The 18,343-nt window shown below is 44.5% G+C and overlaps 1 protein-coding gene across 1 annotated transcript in view; it reads right to left on the bottom strand.

The window, feature by feature from the left end:
- prkd2 (protein kinase D2) overlaps window positions 1-17,484 on the bottom strand; it is an 84,392-nt gene extending 66,908 nt beyond the window's left edge. Inside the window, exon 1 of the mRNA XM_052044299.1 lies at window positions 17,033-17,484. Within this exon, the coding sequence (XP_051900259.1) occupies window positions 17,033-17,236 (204 nt within the window). The 5' untranslated portion in view covers window positions 17,237-17,484. The remainder of the gene's footprint in view (window positions 1-17,032) is intronic.
- Between the last annotated feature and the right edge of the window lie 859 nt (window positions 17,485-18,343).

Genomic DNA, 18,343 nt, shown 5'->3' on the forward strand with positions numbered 1-18,343 from the left:
AAGGTTCTAATTCTGGTCTACATTGAACTAGTGAATCTTAGTCAGCTTGGGGGCTGTCCCCTTTTGATTGCTTCCCATAGACTTGTTGCCTGTGCCAACAGCATCAAATAGACAAAAGCAACAAGACTCACTGTTGCAGAATGGCCCACACTTGTACACATTATGTGGTCGTGAAGCCTAACGCAGCACCTCGTTCATATCTTCATATTATATTTATACATTTTCTTAAAGCATAGGAGGTTGTTTGGCCCATCAAGCCTATGCCGGCTCTCAGCACAAACCCATCAACCTCATTCCACTTATTTCCCTGTAACCTATCCTCCCTCACATCCCTGTTTAACTTCTCACTGATCTTCCTGCCACCCACGTGCACCAGCGATCATTTACAGTGACCAATTAACCTACCAACTCTCAAACTATATCATGTTTAAACTTGGAAAAAATTAGGAGTGGTACTGTTGATCCTTCGCTTAAATTTGAAGATATTTGGAGTCCACTTATTCAATATTTTCACATGATGTAGATCCCCTTTCCATAACTTTCCAACTTGGAGGAATGGATTTGATGACATAATATCGCTCTGTTTCTACTGAGAAATTTTAGCCCAGTTTTTTTTTCTCTTTTTTTTGTTGTTTGTTTTTTTTAAAAAGTTTTTTTTTTGTTTAGTTTATATTGTTTATAATTTTTTTTATTGATTTGGGTTTTTTAAATTTATATAATAAATCTGTTTCTTTCCTTTCTTTTATATTATATTCATTTACTAAGAGATCGTTGGATCTACAGATTTTTTTTATATTTTATTGTTCTTTATGATTATATATGCTATGATTGTTATCCTGATCTCTTTGTATTACATGTATAAATATTGATGCTATATATCAATCTGTATTAATTTGAAAACTAATAAAAAGATTGAAAAAGAAAGAAAGAAGCTACCAACTCGCACGTCTCTGGGAGGAGAGGATCCACCAGTGTATTCGGTGGAAAGCCAGGCAGTCACAGGGAGAACGTGCAAAGTCCACACAGACCACGCCGGAGGTCAGGATTGAACCCGGGTCACTGGAGCTGTGAGGGAGTGGCTCTACCACCTGTGCCACTGTCCACCCCCCCCCCCCCCCACTGCAGGAGACGTACAGGTGGAGGAAGAAAACATTAGAGCCAAAATGAATAAAAGTGAAAGGGGTGGGGTAGAGGAAAGTGTAAAATGAAACATGTTTCCCTTTCTGCGCTGTGGGTTAAACATTAAGCAACGCAAGTACCTCCTGTACTTGAAGTTAAACATGCAACAATCATTAATTACTGCCTGTAAACTTAAAGGAACACACACTCCACACATGGCGAAAGCAAAGACCAAATACAGATCCATTAAATAAGGCCCAACCACTTTAAGAGGCTTCAGCACCCAATACTGACAAACTGCCGTGATGGGTTCACTCAGAGAACTCCACATGCAGATACCCAATCACCGACAATTAGATGCACTCTTAAACCATTTAAAAGGGCAACGAGGTCGGGTGAGCAAAGGCTTGGTAAAACAGGCAAGTTCTAACCAGACTTTTGGAGGAGAGGATAGGAGGATGAGGAGAAAAAGTTTAGCAAGTTAAATCTAGATCTCTGGGCCTTGGCAACTGAAACAGAGCCAGCAATGGTGCAGCACGATCGAGGAAGTCAGAACAAGTCAAGAGCAAAGTTTTTTGAGCTGCAGATGATAGAGGGATTTATAAACATGGGTGGGAATTTTAAAAGTCAAGGCACTCCTGAACCAGTAACCATCACTGGTTAGCCAGCAGTCAGGTGACAGTAATGAGGTACAACACATGCCCCCAAGTTTCAGATGACCTCATGTTTACAGAAGTGAATTTTAGTCTTAAAAGTATTGGAAATTGAGCAGGATAGCAGGAAAAGGATGCCAGAACAATAGTCAAGATTCATTCAGTGGGATCTGGGTCAGGCCAGCATTTATTGACCATCCCTAACTGCCCTTGAGAAGGTGAAGATGAAGGTGAAACCCTTGTTGAATTGCTACAGTCCCTCTGGTAAAGATACCCCCATCATACTGTGGGGCAGTGAGTCCTAGGATTTAGACCCAGCAACAGTGAAGGACATGCAGTACATGCCCAAGTCAAGATGATATGTGATGTGGAGGGGATTCTGCAGGTGGTGGTGTTTCCCCTGCCCTTCCTGGTAGTAGAGGAATAGGCAAGAAATTGTAGTGCATTTTGTAGATAGTACAAAACGGCAACCACTTTGTGAGGGATTGAATGTTCAGGGTAGTTGGTGGGTTCCAGTCAAGGACCTGCTTTTGTGTGGATGGCACTGAGCTACTTGAACATTGTTGGAGCAGTCCACATCCAGACAAGTGGAGAGCATTTCCCTCACCTTCCTGACTTGTACCTTTTGGTTGGTGGAAAGGCTATGAAGTGTCAGAAAGTACCATTAACATGCACATTGCTGCTGTTTAACATGTATGTAGTGCTGTGTTGGCATCACATTGGCACTTGGTCTTGAGCTATGCCTGGTGATACTCTCAGTAAGCTCTCCTGTATCCCTCAATACACCAGGGCCAATCCTTCCCTTGATAGTAATATCAGGTAAGTTGAGCCATAAGTAGTAGATAGGGGTTTACATTTCTGTTGCTGATTGTCCATGACTCTGCCCAGCTTTGAGCTACCAGATCAGTTCTGAGTTTATCCAATTAGCACAATGGTGGTCCCACACAGGACAATGAGCACAATGGCTACTCAACTCCTCAAGCGTGCCTTGCCATTCAATATAAACAAGGCTGATGTATGCTGGCCTCAACTCTCCTGTGCCAGTTCCCCAAAGCCCTCACTCCCCCGGTCTTTCAAAGATTTATCCACCTCCTCTTTAAATACCTCCAGTGATCCAGCCTCCAAAGCCCCCTGGGGTAGAGGATTCTACAGATTCACAACCCTCTGGGAGAAGAAATTCCTACTCACGACAGTTTTAAATGACTGCCCCCTTCTCTCATAAATATGTCCCCATGAAGAATGCCAATGATGTGAAGACAGGACTCATCTCCACAAGTATAGTGCAGTGGTCACTTCAACCATGGGCAGATGCATCTGCTACAGGTGGATTGGTAATGATGAGGTCAATTAGGTTTATCTCTCGTGTGGTCTTTCAGGACTTGGCCAGCTTGGTCACAGGTAGTGCCACCAACACTGAAGACCCCAACCAGAGGACATTCAGTGCCTTGCTTCCTTTCATTGGTTCCTTCTGCTGTTATTCAACTGATTCAGCAGCTGAGGGAGGATGGAGGGTAGTAAATCAGGAGGAGATTTTCCTTCCTGTGTTTCAGCTGATGCTTCGGGACTTTATGGCCACTAGAGTAAACGCTGAGAACTCACAGGACTCCTCACTCCCACCACCAACTCTGCTGTAACAGAACACACCCAGAGATTGTGATGGCAGAGTCTGGCATGTTTCAAATCCCCACCACTGCAGCTGGAGAATTTAAATTTGGATAATTTAAACATTCCAGATTTATTTAAGAACGAGGCTGAGTAACAATACCCACAACACTACTGGATTATAGCAAACAGCCGTCAGATTCACCAAGTAAATCTGCTGTTCTTACTTGTCTGGCCTGTGTGACTCCAAACCCACCACTGTAGTTAACTTTAACTGCCTTCAGATCAGTGGCAATTAGTGAAACACAATAAGTGCTGCCAATGACAGTCACATATCGTGAACAAATATACTGTGAAAGCAAACTCAAAAACTTGGCAGAAATTAGAAGAGGGAGCTAAGACTGTTCCACCAACAGGGAGGGGTCTCTCACCTCTACAAATACTAGTTTGTAAATCGGTCTAGTAGAAGACCATGTGACCAGCCTCAGTGGATGGTTAAGGAATAAATAAAAAAGACCCTCATTTATAAAATTGCTTCCATAACTTCAGATAAACCAAGGTACAGTCACTGAACTCCCTTTTAACTGCAGTCACTTTTAATCCAGAAACATACCAAGATACCACAGCCATGAAAGTAATGACACACGTCATGGAGTGTTTGTATCAAATTGAGTGGGCAGATGTCTCATCCAAGTGTTTGAACTTCCAGCAGTGCAGCACCCCCTCTGTACCACACAGATGTTTCAGCCAAGATTCTAAACAGTGAACGAGGCTCTCTCCCCCCTCCCTACTGTCCCCCAGCTACACCAACGCCATCCAGACTGGCAGAAGCCGACACCATAAAGCAGGAACACTTTAGGCCTGGGTTCCTTGACATTGTGCCACAAATACTACAGCTGTCACAATCAACAAAAGCTGTCCCAGTTAGTCAACCCAAATACCACAGACGATTTTTCTGTCCTTGTATGCAGCGATGTCCAAACTTCAACATCCATTTCTCTTTCATCCAAATACTATTTACAATTCCCACATGGTCTCCAGTTGCCAGGAGCAACGTTTTGTCAAACTGGTCAATTAAAAATGCTCCCCACACCCCACTGTCAGTACGATTGCAGTAAAAACAAATGAAACTGTGGCCTTGAAATGTGCATGATGTCCATGAGCCTTAACAACATTAATCCCACACAACAAGTCATTTGTAACTCAGAACTCCCTGCCAGGTATGCACAGAAAATTTTAAATCAGTTACCAGGAATAAATCACCAAAATGAGCAATTGACAGAAATTCAGTGTTGAACTACCATCTTTCAGAGAAGATGAACATTACAGTGCAGAAGGAGACCATACAGCCCATCAAGATCATGCTATCTCTTTGTGGAGCAATCCATACTATTCTATTCCCTCTTTCTCTGGAGCTCTGCCAATATTTTATCCAATTCCTTTTTGAAAGCCACTACAATCTCAACAAGACCATGACCAGAGACACTGGAAGAGGTGTTCCTCATGTCAGTCCTAGGTATCTTGCCCATGTGTCCTCTGGTCTTTGATCTCTCCATTAATGGGAACAGGTTTCCTCATTTTTACCTCATCTCAACTCAGTCAAAATTCCCTACACCTAACTTAAACCTCCTCTGTTCCAAGAAGCTGTGGGAAGAAAGAAAATGAGTTGGGCAGGAGTGATTTATAAAAAAATGGGTGCTTGATGGTTGGCATGGACTTAGGTGGGCTGAGCACCACGAGCCCTATCCTAGCTTAAATAAGAGTCATACAGCATGGAAGCAGGCCCTTCAGCCTATCGAATCCATGCCAACCATCAACCAGCCATTTACACTAATTTTACATTAATCCCATTTTTGGAATTATTGGAACAAGCAATCTGCAAATGATGGAAATCCAATAGGTGAAGCCCCTTTTCAATTTGCTTCACCTTTCTTTTCGGTCTAGAACTGATACTTTTCGAAGTAGTTGTTGCCTTGACAACTTTGCTCTGCATCCAATCAAAGGCATTCCTTCTGTCCTCTCCACTCCTCCTCCTCTCTGCAACCCAAAACACACGACTTCTCACTTTTCCAATTCTGGTGGTGGCCCCTTGACCTTGAATGTCGACTGTTTATCACCATTGATGCTGCTTCAACTGTTGACTGCTTCCAGTGAAGGAGTTGGCTCTGGGTAATATTTGCATCTCAACCAATGTGTTGAAAACATTTGATCTGGCCATTACCATCTGTGCGTGAGCTTACTGTGTGTAAATTGGCTCTTGCATTCCCCATTATCTTTTTCCTCAGGGAGTCCCTCAGGATTGAGGATGACTTGCTTTGGTCTGCCCGAAATTTGGTCGGTCTTCCAGTATAGGATGTTCACAAGCAGATGCTGCCCATTAGCGCATTCCACGGTGCTGGAGTACCTGCTGGGGGTCACATTGAAGCTCGATGCAGCCACCGCAAAGGCTCTGTGGGGAAGGAGCACAGTATAGGCTCCTGTCATTATTGGACACTGAGGGACTAGGTTCTGTGTTATAGCCTCTCAAACAGCTTACTGATGCACTGTTAAAGAAGGAAACAAAAGTGGCGTTGACACATTGTAAGAGAATTATGTTGAATTGACGTTGCAATGAACGTAGAGAAATACCTGCCCTGATTATATTTACTGTTTCTATTAGTCTTCCCCACCGAGGGTAGGGGAGTCACTGAAAAGATTCACAAGGATGTTGCCAGGACTGGACGGCTTGAGTTATAACGGAGAGACTAGGATCGTTTCCCTGGAGTGAAGGAGGCTGAGGGGTTTGCCTTATAGAGGTTTATAAAGACATGAGGGTCGTAGATAAGGTGGACGGGCACAGTCTTTTTCCCCAGCGTAGGGGAGTCTAAAACTAGAGGGCATAGCTTTAAGGCAAGAGGGGAACAATTTAAAGGGGACCCCAGGGGCAAGTTTTTCCCCATAGAGGGTGGTGGGTACATGGAACAAACTAGCAGAGGCAGGTAAAATTACAATGTTTAAAAGACATTTGGACAGATACGTGGATCGGAGAGGTATAAAGGGACATGGGCCAAATGCAGGCAAATGGGACTAGCTCAGGGAGACACCATGGCTGACATGGACAAGTTTCCATGCTGTACAACTCTGTCTCCATGAAAGTATATATTTCAAACTTTAAAAACAAAACTATTTCTGAAGATTCTGAGGCAGCTGATGTAGGAACCACACACTCTTCCACAGGTGGGGCAGGAGATACTTGTGTATAAATTGTGAGATGGAGCGCACCACCTCACAATCTAAACACAAGTATGCTCCTCGAGGGTGTCAGTACCTCTTCCACTTTGTGTGGTCACGGGTCAGAGATAGCCAGGAGTCGACGGGCTGGCTGCATCCCTTCAAGGAGGTTGTGAGTAGATCCTTCAGTCTTTTCCGAACTACACTTCAAGAGCGGTTTATTTGGGTCTTTGCGAAGTTCTCAAAGGTGCTGGCAAGAGTCCACAAATGAACTGGCCCAGTCTATAACGCTAGCCCTGTTCTGAGCAATTGAAGCCACTAACAAGCCACACTTGGCTCAGTTCTGTTGAAAATGCCTTACATACACTCACACTACAGGTAAATGTGCATGTTTACTTAACAAACATATACCAGGTAGTAACCAGAGCTCACAGTCACTCTCTGCCTTTCAGCTTACCATTGTACTAACACAGGAGGTTGAAGTTCACATGCACGTATCTCCCCAGTATGATTCAAAGAACCAATAGAACTTGCAGCATGGGAGGAGGACATTTGGCCCCTCGTGTCGGTGTTATCTCTTGCTGAATTGTTACAATATTGAGAATGCTCAAGACCGCAAGAAACAGCAGAGAATGGTAGACACAGCTCAGCACATCATGAAAACCAGCCTCCCCTCCATGAACTCTGTCTACATTTCTCGCTGCCTCGATAAAGCAGCCAACAAAATCAAAGACCCCACCCACATTCTCTCTTCTCCCCCCTCCCATTGGGCAGAAGATACAAAAGCCTGAAAGCACGGACCACCAGGCTCAAGGACAGCTTCTATCCCACTGTTATGAGACTATTTAACGGACCTCTTGTACAATAAGATTACAATCTTAACCTCACAATCTACCACATTATGACCTTGCACCCTATTGTCTGCCTGCACTGCACTTCCTCTGTAATTGTAACACTATATTCTGCATTCTGTTAGTACAAGGGAAAAGCAATATCTCAATGTGCTGATGTGATGAGATGATCTGTATGGATGGCATGCAAAACAAAGTTTTTCACTGTACCTCAGTACATGTGACAATAATTTTGTTGTGTTAATGGTATCTACTTGCTACCCAACCACAACGGGATCTGCGATTAGATTCACATAGATAACCTTATTAATAATATCAACAAAAATATATTCACATCAAATGTTTCAACACAGTAAACTATCTCATGGGACTGTGGAATAGCACCAGGGCATTTGGCAGAGAGGAGGTTGCAGGGTAACAGGAGCAATGGGTGTGCTCCAAATGTTGGTGGAAACTCAAATGGGCCAAATGACCACCTTCGATGTCAGTAAAGAAATACTGCGGGGAGGGGTGGCACACTGCTGCAGCGGTTAGTGCTGCTACCTCACAGTGCCAGCAAGCTGGGTTCAATTCTACATGAAGTTTGCACATTTTTCCGTTTGACCACGTGGGTTCCTTCTGATTTCCTCCCCCATCCCAAAGACACGGGTCAGTAGGTTAACTGGCCGCGGAAAATCATCCCTGGTGTGTTACGGAGTAGGGAGAATCTGGGGGGAGTTGATGGGAATGCGAGGAGAATGAAATAAAAGTAGATTAGTGAAGGATTGGGATATGGGTCTTTGCTTCCCAAACCCATACAATGGCCCTGACCCCAAATCATACCACGGATGGATGTGCGCAGGAAGAAAGAACAAGGGGATGGTGGGGGTGGGGCGGTGTGGAGGGATGTGCATGTGAAAAGTTACAACAATTAAACGGGATGTGGTGTTGAGGCTTCTCCATGGATTGTCACCTTGTTGTGGTGGAGAAGCTTGTGTGGTCCTGAGATCCAGAGAGCGATGCTGTCTGGAGCTATGCTCTTGGTAGGGTCACCCATGGCAGTAAGGTCGACGGTGAGGTCCCTGACGAAGAACAATCCAACCAAGACCTCAACGGTGGAACAGGCGGACGAAGTTATTTCAAACTCAACGGCTGTGAAGGCGGATGAAGGCTGCAACAAATCCATCAGCTCCAATTGTCGTGGTTTCCATGCCATTGGAATCAGTTGGTTGATTTGTGAAGTATCGTTTGCTTTTTGCAGTGCAACATCAAGTACACATTAAACAAACACACGTCTTCGCTCTGTGGGCTACTTCTGATCAACGGAACAAAGACCATCATCAACCTCGAGGGATAGCCACGACGATGACGGTGTTGAGGTCACAAATCAGATCAGTTGTAATCTCAGTAAATGGAGAAGGCGGCTTGAAGGGCCGAGTGGCCTACTCCTGATTTAGGATGTAGAACGGTTACAGCATAGGAACAGGCCCTTTGGCCCACAGTGTTCTGCTGAACTAATTAAGCCAATTAAACTGATCCCTTCTGCCTGCACATGGTCTGCCTCCCTCCATTCTCTGCACATTCATGTGCATATCTCAGAGCCTCTTAAACACCGCTATCGTATCTGCCTCCACCACCACCCCTGGCAGCACATCCCAGGCACCCACCACTCTGTGTAAAAACAAAACTTGCCCTGCACGTCTCCTTTGAACTTGCCCCCTCTCACCTTAAATGCATGCTCTCTAGTATTAGATATTTTTATTTGTACCATAGAACACTACAGCACAGAAAAGAGGCTATTCGGCATTCTAGTCTGTGCCGAAACTTTATTCTGCTAGTCCCATTTACCTGCACCCTGTCCATAACCCTCCAGACCTCTCCCATCCATGTATCTATCCAATTTATTCTTAAAACTTAAGAGTGAGCCCTCATTTACCATGTCAGATGGCAGCTCGTTCCACACTCCCACCACTCTCTGTGAAGTTCCCCCGAAACCTTTCCCCTTTCACCCTAAAGCCACGTCCTCTTGTACATATTTGTACGTTCTGTATATTTGTAAAATCGCAATAAAAGGAATAAGTCCAAAATGCTTGGCAGCCAATGAATTACTGTTGAAATCATTGATCTGAAGGCAAATGTAGAAGCTTGCAGACGGCGAGATCCTGCATCCATTATCTATCCACTGAAATTATCTTTTTATTAATTTATTGCAATCTGGGTGATGCTGGCAAGGCCAGCATTTATTGCCCATCCCTGATTGTCCTTGAAATGCAGTTATGAGCCTTTGTCTTGAACCAGTGCAGTCTCTGATGGGGAGTTCCAGGTTTTGCATCCAGTGACCATAAAGGAACGGCGACACATTTCCAAGTTAAAGATGGCGCGTCTTGGAAGGGACACTGCAGGTGGTGGCTTTCCCCTGGGTCTGCTCCACTTAGTGGCAGAGATCACAGTTTGGAGAGTCCCTTACAGAGTAGCCTGAGTAAGTAACTGTAGTGCATTTTGTAGGTGGCTCACATGCTTTGGTGGAGGAAACAAAAATGTTCCTTCGTCCTTCATAAATCAGGGCATTGACTACAGGAGTTGGGATGTCATGTTGAAGTTGTACAAGTTGGTGAGGCCGAATTTGGAGCATTGGGTGCAGTTCTGGTCACCTACCTACAGGAAAGATATCAATAAGCATGAAAGAGTGCAGAGAAAATTTACAAGGACGTTGCCGGGACTTGAGTTATAAGGAAAGGTTGAATAGGTTAGGACTTCATTCCCTGGAGGGAATGAAGGGAGAATGAGGGGAGATCTTATAGAGGTATACAAAATTATGAGGGGTATAGATAGGGTGAATGCATGCAGGCTTTTCCCCTCTAAGGTTGGGTGAGACTAGAACCAGAGGACATAGGTTTAGGTTGGATGGCATGCGAAATAAAGTTTTTCAATGTACCTCGGTACATATGACAATAATGAACCAATTTACCATTTTTGCAGCCAGTCCCATTGAGCTCCTGATTAATGGCAACCCCTGGGATGTTGATGGGGACTCAGTGACAGGAGAACTGGCTGCTATTCACCTAAACTGGCTGATAATGGGAGTATATTTCCCATCCAACATTGCCATGAATCGCTCCATCAACCTAGATCATGTGCTTGACCAACCTACAGTCTTCTGATTCACAGGCAAACAGATCACCACTAAGCCAAGCTACCAAGTAACTAACTACAAAGCCCGCACATTTCCTCTCAGGAAGTTGAGCGAGGTGCCCATTTCTGTTGCTGGCAAGTCGGGTAGGAAGGGGGAATGTCCTCACTTGGTCAATAACCATGGCAAGACACATTCATGAATGAAAAGACAGCGGAAGAGAAAGAATTCACTTTTCACAATGTTCCAAACTGCTTTACAGCCAGTTAAGTACTTCTGAAATACAGTCACTGTTATACTGCAGAAAACACGCAGTGGGACTTGTCCACAAGCTCCAACAAACAGCAATAAATGGCAATGAACATCTTGTCTCCTTTTTTGACATCTGTCAAGGGATGAATATTGGTCATAATAAAAACAGAAAATGCTGGAAACATTCAAGCTGCATCTGTGTAAAGACAAACAGAAATATCTACAACCCAAAACATTAACTCAGTTTTCCTTTTGACAGATACTGCTCTACCCACTGTCTTTCCAGTATTTTCCGCTATTAAATTCAGATTTCCAGCACCTGCAGGTTTTTTTTTGATTTAATTAAATATTATCCAGTACAACACAGTCACACAACAGGAATAACTCCCTTACTCTCCTTCAAAAAAATTGTAGCACAGAATCCCTGGATTTTCCTCCTCTCTTCCAAGAGTAGAGTCTTCCTTGAACAAAGCACTGCAATTTCAGTTTAAGCTCAAGTCTCCAAACTGGATCTTGAAATCATGAGCAGTCTGAGAGGCAAGAGCCTTAGCACAAAGTCATGCTATATTGAGGAAACTTCCAAGTTCAGTCACTGGTCTGTGCAGAGTTAGCTTCAGTCTGTGAAATCAGTAGGTAATTCCTACATTGGAATGCTTCGAAAAGCAGCTAGGGTGATCCAGATGTTCTGGAGAGCACCTGGCCAACACAAGGTTTTGTGTTTGAGGATATACAAGAAATGTCATCCTCTGACACACAATAGATCTCACTCTGTGCAGTTTATCCAAACATACTGACGCCTCCTAACTGCAATAGTCAGTTGCCCAAAAGGCAGCACTTCTAATAGTGTGGCACTGGTGTGGAAATTAAAAAACTACAGTTGCTGGAAACCTGAAACAAAAACAGAAGATGCTGGAAACACTCAGCAGGTCGGGCAGCATCTGGAGAGAGGAACAGAGTGAGCATTTCAGGTTGAAAACCTTCCGCTAAAACTTGGAAAGGATCTTTGACTTGAAACGTTAACCGTTTCTGTTTGAAGTTGCTTTGCAAGTACTGACAAAGAGTTTTCGGCGCTAAGTGCTAACTCTGTTTCATCTCCCACAGATGCTGCCTGACCTGCTGGGTGTCTTCAGTATTTTCTGCTTTTATTTCAGCACCGATAAAGTTTATTTCCCTTCTAACGTTGGAAGGAGATCCTGTGTCTCTCCCTATAGAAGAGGTGATCAATAAAAAAGAAACACTTAATTTCAAAGCAAGATTAGTCTTCAATTGACAGGGTTCAGAGAGGAAATCTGGATTACAGGAGAGAGCGAGACACACTTAGAGAGAAGGGACACAAAAGTGCAGCAATTCCCAAGACATGGTTTGAACTACACCATAAATTTCTTTCCCTACGTGCATTTCCATTTGATCCTGGAATGAAGAATATAATTAGAACATAGAACACTAGAGCACAGTACAGGCCCTCCAGCCCACCATGTTGCGCCGACATTTTATCCTGCTCTAAGATCTATCTAACCCTTCCCTCCCACTTAGCCCTCCATTTCTCTATCATTCATGTGTCTATGTAAGAGTCTCTTAAATGTCCCTAATGTAGCTGCCCCCACAACCTCTGCCGGCGGTGCGTTCCACGCACCCACCACTATCTGTGTAAAAAAACTTACCCCTGACATCCCCCCCTATATCTACCATAGAAAGCATCCTATCTGGATGTATCACGGCTTGGTACGGCAACTGCTCTGCCCAGGACCGCAAGAAGCTGCAAAGAGTTGTGGACACAGCCCAACACATGACGGACACCAGCCTCCCCTTCTTGGACTTCTTTACCTCTCATTGTCTTGGTGTAGCAGCCAGGATAATCAAAGACCCCACCCACCCGGGACATTCTCTCTTCTCTCCTCTTCCATCGGGTAGAAGATACAGGAGCCTGAGGGCATGTACCATCAGACAGCTTCTACCCCACTGTGATAAGACTATTGAACGATTCCCTTATGAGATGGACTATAACCTCACGATCTACCTTGTTGTGACCTTGCACCTTATTGCACTGCACTTTCTCTGTAGCTGTGACACTTTACTCTGTACTGTTATCGTTTTTACCTGTACTACCTCAATGCACTCTGTACTAACTCAATGTAACTGCACTGTGTAATGAATTGACCTGTACGATCGGTTTGTAAGATGAGCTTTTCACTGTACCTCGGTACAAGTGACAATAATAAACCAATACAACTTTCTCCAATCACCTTAAAATCATGCCCCCTTGTGTTAGCCATTTTCGCCCTGGGAAAAAGTCTCTGGCTGTCCACTCGATCTATGCCTCTTATCATCTTGTACACCTCTATTTGGGAACAGAACTTAAAACAGACCAAACTCCCAGGTCTGATCCCTGCCTAGTTCAAACACCACACTCAGGGCAACCACCAGTAAGCCTTTGTACCAAGTTGGAATTGAGGTGACCACACTGACAGGAAAACGTGCCTGTGCCAAGACGAGGTGAGCTCGCAAAATACTTCTGAGTCAGGTGGGGTGTCCTGGATTCAACTCTTGCTATGTCCAACAGGGTGAAGTTAAAGTCCCACTCCAGAGATTTGGAAGCAAAAGTGCTGCACTGTCAGAGATGCCTTTTTAGGATGTTAAACCTGACTCCATGTGCCCTTGTGGAACTACTTTAAAGACAGCCGGGAAAGCTCCCCCAGTACTGTAGCCAATGTTTATCCCTCAACTAACCCAACAGCAAAATCCTTTTTTATTATTGTTTTTTAAAACAGGATGGGTCCTCCAGATGTTGGAACCGGCACTAAATAAATCCGGGAGTTTACTCTGCCAGAGGCATTATCTTTCAACAGAAATCCCACATGCATGTTCAAATTCACGACAGCAAGAATAAATTAACTCTTCTGGTATCTCAGCCAACACTTTCCCTTCAAACAACCCTCCCAAATGCATGATGAATGGGTCACTTACACCCACAGTTATTTAAAGGAATTAAAAATAAAAGCCCGCGGACACTGGTATTCTGAAATAATGTGGAAATCCAAAATCAGGTCTTTGACCTGAGGTGATAACCGTTCCCCTTTTCCACAGATGCTGCCTGACCTGCTGAGCTTTTGAAGCTTTTTATTTATGGGACCTTGTTGTCGACAAGCTCACCAACACTTTTCCCTAGATAACACTCTGACATGTGCATGGATGTGCTAGGATGCTAAAGACACGGTAGCGTCTTTACTAGACATGTGCTAGGATGGGCGGCACGGTAGCGTAGCGGTTAGCGCGACACTATCACAGCGCCAGCGATCGGGATTCGATTCCCACTGTCTGTAAGGAGTTTGTACGTTCTCCCGTGTCTGCGTGGGTTTCCTCCGGGTGCTCCGGTTTCCTCTCACATTGCAAGGACGTACGGGTAGGTTAATTTGGGTTTAAAATGGGCGGTGCGGACTCGTTGGGCCGGAAGGGCCTGTTACCACGCTGTAAAAAAAAAAGTTAGAGCTGAACAGCAAAAGATGCTGGAAATCCCAAATGAAGACTTAAAAAGGCTGGAGACACTACGCAGGGCAGGCAGCGTCAATGTGATATCAGCTCAGTTTTTTTTCCTTTTCTCTATCAGTTCAGTCTGACCTGGAGAGCCGGAGTTAAATATTTCAGGTCAATGAATCTTCAGCAGAACCAAGTTCAAGAATAAACTGCAAAGAAGGTAGATGAGTGGAGAGAATTCAAGTTCAAGTTTATTGTCGTGGGCGTACATACCCAGGGTATAAAATGCCATGTAAAGAGTCCCTTCTATAGACTCTGTCCATACTTCTTGCTGCCTCAGTAAAGCAACCAGCATCAGACCCCACCCACCCCAGACATGAGAGAATGTCTCCTCTCCCCCATCGGGCAGAAGATACAAAAGCCCAAAAGCACATACCACCAGGCTCAAGGACGGCTTTTATCTCTCTGTTATAAGATTATTGAACGGTTCCCTAGTACAATGAAATGGACTCTTGACCTCACAACCTATCTCGTTATGACCTTGCACCTATTGTCTGCCCACACTGCACTCTCTCTGTAGCTATGACACTTTATTCTGTATTGTTTTACCTTGTACTACCTCAATGCACTGTGTACGATTGGTACGCAAGACAAGTTTCTCATTGTACCTCGGTACATGTGACAATAATAAACCAATTCCAATTAGCTTTACTGCAGCAGCAGCACAGTAAATTAAAAACATGAATTATACACGATTTATATGACAAACTAAACATAATGACACTTGTGCAAGTTGAGGGAGAGAAAAAAAGAAATAAGAATCTGAGGTAGTGTTAGCGTTTTTTAGGTCGGTTCAAGAACCTGATGGCGGTGGGGAAGAAGCTGTAACCTTGAGGTGATAATGGCAATCGTGTGATAGCATGGAGAACCAGAGAGATTAAATGATGCAAACTAAAGCTCGCCAATGTTCATAGTTTCAGCTCCCACGAGCAAGAACTTTTAAAGGGATTGCAAGGTGCTACAGGGCCACATGGATGAGTCTTAAAGGGGGAAGGCACAAGAAAACAAAAAGAGAAAAGTACCTTAAAAAATGGGTTTAAGTTGAAATTATTTTTCTTAAGTTAAGGCTAATAGATTCATGTAGTGAAAGTGACTCTTTGAAAGCTTTAACGTCAGCAAGACCAAGGAATTGATTGTGGACTTCGGGAAGGGGAAGTCAGGAGAACACACACCAGTTCTCATTGAGGGGTCAGCGGTGGAAAGGGTCCTGGGTGTCAACATCTCAGAGGATCTATCCTGGGCCCAACACATTGATGCAATCACGAAGAAGGCACACCAGCAGCTCTACTTCATTAGGTGTTTGAGGAGATCTGATGTGTCACCAAAGACTCTTGCAAATTGCTATAGATGTACAGTGGAGAGCATCCTGACTGGTTGCATCACTGCCTGGTATGGAGGCTCCAATGCACAGGATCGAAAGAAGAACAGGGTTGTAGACTCAGGCAGCTTCATCATGGGCAGAACCCTCCCCATCATTGAGGGCATCTTCAAGAGGCAATGCCTCAAGAAGGAGATGTCCATCATTAAGGACCCTCACCCTCCGGAACATGCCCTCTTCTCATTAGTACCATCAGGGAGGAGTTACAGGAGCCTGAAGACCCACACTCAACAAGTCAGGAACAGCTTCTTCCCCTCCACCATCAGATTTCTGAACGGTCCATGAACCCACGAACACTACCTCGTTATTCCCCTTTTGCACTATTATGTTTCTTTGTCTTTTGGTAACATAGTAATTTTTATGTCTTGCACTGTACTGCTGCAACATTTCAGTGATAGTAAACCTGATTCTGATTTGCCAGAATTCATTATGTAACTATTTGTTCCTCCATATGATTGAATTTTTTTTTCTTCTGAGTATTTATGCAATTCCCTCTTTAAAGTTACAATTCAATTTATAATCACCACCCTTGCAGGCAGTTTGTTTCAGACAATAACAGTGTTAAATCAAATATTATATGATTCTTTTGCTATCTGACTTTCCTTTAGAACAGTCAGCTAGAAGGGTTCAAATCCGTAGCCCTATAGATTAATAATCGGCTGTGTCACACATTATGGGCGCCAACCTAACTTTCACCTCATGCGACCCACATTTTGGGTTTTAGCAGATTCATAATCAATCTCCAACCGCCCATCCCACTCAGGATTAACCCCTACACTGACTGAAATTGCAACCTCTCAACTTGCACAAGCAACTCAGCCCAGAGAAGAGCGCGAAAATATCGTTCACCGGCGTTGAAATGCACTTAAAAGCAAATTTCAAGCAAAGATATTTCTCAATGAGCCACACCGCAAAGCATCAAATCCTTGATTTGAAGGAGCGAACTCCACGATTCGACAGTTAAATGTAATCACACGCAAATTGCTGAACATTAAAAATCTAATTGCAACAAACACACACAGTGGTCAGATCTTATGTGTTGCCGAGTGACAGGAAAGGATTGAAAATAGACGTCAGGTCAAACCAAATTCTTCCGTAACAAGCAAACGGGGATGACAGGCTCCATTCAAACACACCAGGGCAAAGCAAGATCCCAAAGCACATTTTTTTGGTAAATTACACAAAACCAGAAACTTTTCTGAAAGTCACATGCAAACTTTTTTTTCTCTCTGCCAAATCCATGCACTTCATTGCTGCGTTTAAATTCAATGCCCGGTTTGCTTTCCCCAAGCTTTAATGTCAAGGTTATTCTCGTCGGGTGTCTTACCTTCTGGTCCACGATAGAGCAAGCGAGTTCTTTGACTCTGGCCAAGCTGTTATCCGTGCTGATAGGGAGTAGCACAGATTCCCTGGTGAGCCCTAACTGGATTGTAAACGAGGTGCCCACACAACCTGATGGGCAGAGGTTGTTGAGCCCTGATCCCAAGCAAGGAGAGGGGCTAGTGGGACAGGCAATAGGTACAGAACTCATCACCTGCAGACCCCCCCCACCCCTCCAGCGCAGGGGACTCTACAGAGAAGGGAACAAAGAGGAAAGGGTTTGAGGAGCCAGTGGAGTATCCTCACTGCTAGAACCAGCCTCAAACTACATCAGAACAAACTTTTCTTTACAAACATTCTCACCGCTGCAAGCCAATTCACTCTATGTTGATGATTTAAGCAACAAAATGGCGTCAAATACAAAAACAGGAAACACCCTGTCACTCACTCACTCTGCCCTCCTCTGAGTTCCACAGTAATTTATGAGCTCATTATGCAGGATGGAGTGGGGGGGGGGGGGGGGGGGGGGTGGGGGTGGAGAGAGAGAGGGAGGATGCGTTTGACAGACCTGGCTGCAGCGAATCAGAAGTTGGCCGTGCAGGTGGAGCAGCAAATCAGGTTCGAGGAGGGGCGGGACTCCCACTTTCTTCTCTGCTACGGTTCGTGTGGCAGAGACTTCTTCCTAATGTGGTGAAAAACTGGCCTCTCCGCCCTCGCATCGGAGGGAAATTCTCCAGGATGTCGACGCGGCTGAGCAGAACACACTGTCTTCCATCACCAGTCTGGCCTGAGGTCATTGCTGAACTACTGCTCTTCCCTTGAGTTGCACAGATCCAGCAAGGAACCACCTTATGGTTCTAGTATTCGTGATTACAACAACAAAGATAACTAGCGATGAACATTGTTCACTTGCAATGGTTTCTCTCCTTGTGACCAACCTTCAACCCACCCACCCATAGTCTACTTGACCTTCTCCTTTGACTATGCTATGGGCGGTGTGGGAATTCAGGCTTCCGTACCTCCTACCCAATGGTAGCTGTGAGAAGGTGGCATGGCCTGGATGGTGGGGATTTTTCACAATGTTGCCTTCTTGAGGCAGCGCCTCCTGTAGATACTGCCGATGGTGGGGAGGGATGTGCCTGTGATGTATTGGGTTGAGTCCACTACTCTCTGCAGCTTCTTACGTTCCTGCGCATTGGAATTGCTGTACCAGACCGTGTTGCAACCAGTCTGGATATTTCAACAGTACATCTGTACTAGTTTGTTAGAGTGGGTGATAACATTCACAAGAAAAATATAAATTACCAATATAAGTTAT

This window comes from Pristis pectinata, chromosome 35 (genome assembly GCF_009764475.1).
Source record: "Pristis pectinata isolate sPriPec2 chromosome 35, sPriPec2.1.pri, whole genome shotgun sequence".
Classification (NCBI taxonomy): domain Eukaryota; kingdom Metazoa; phylum Chordata; class Chondrichthyes; order Rhinopristiformes; family Pristidae; genus Pristis; species Pristis pectinata.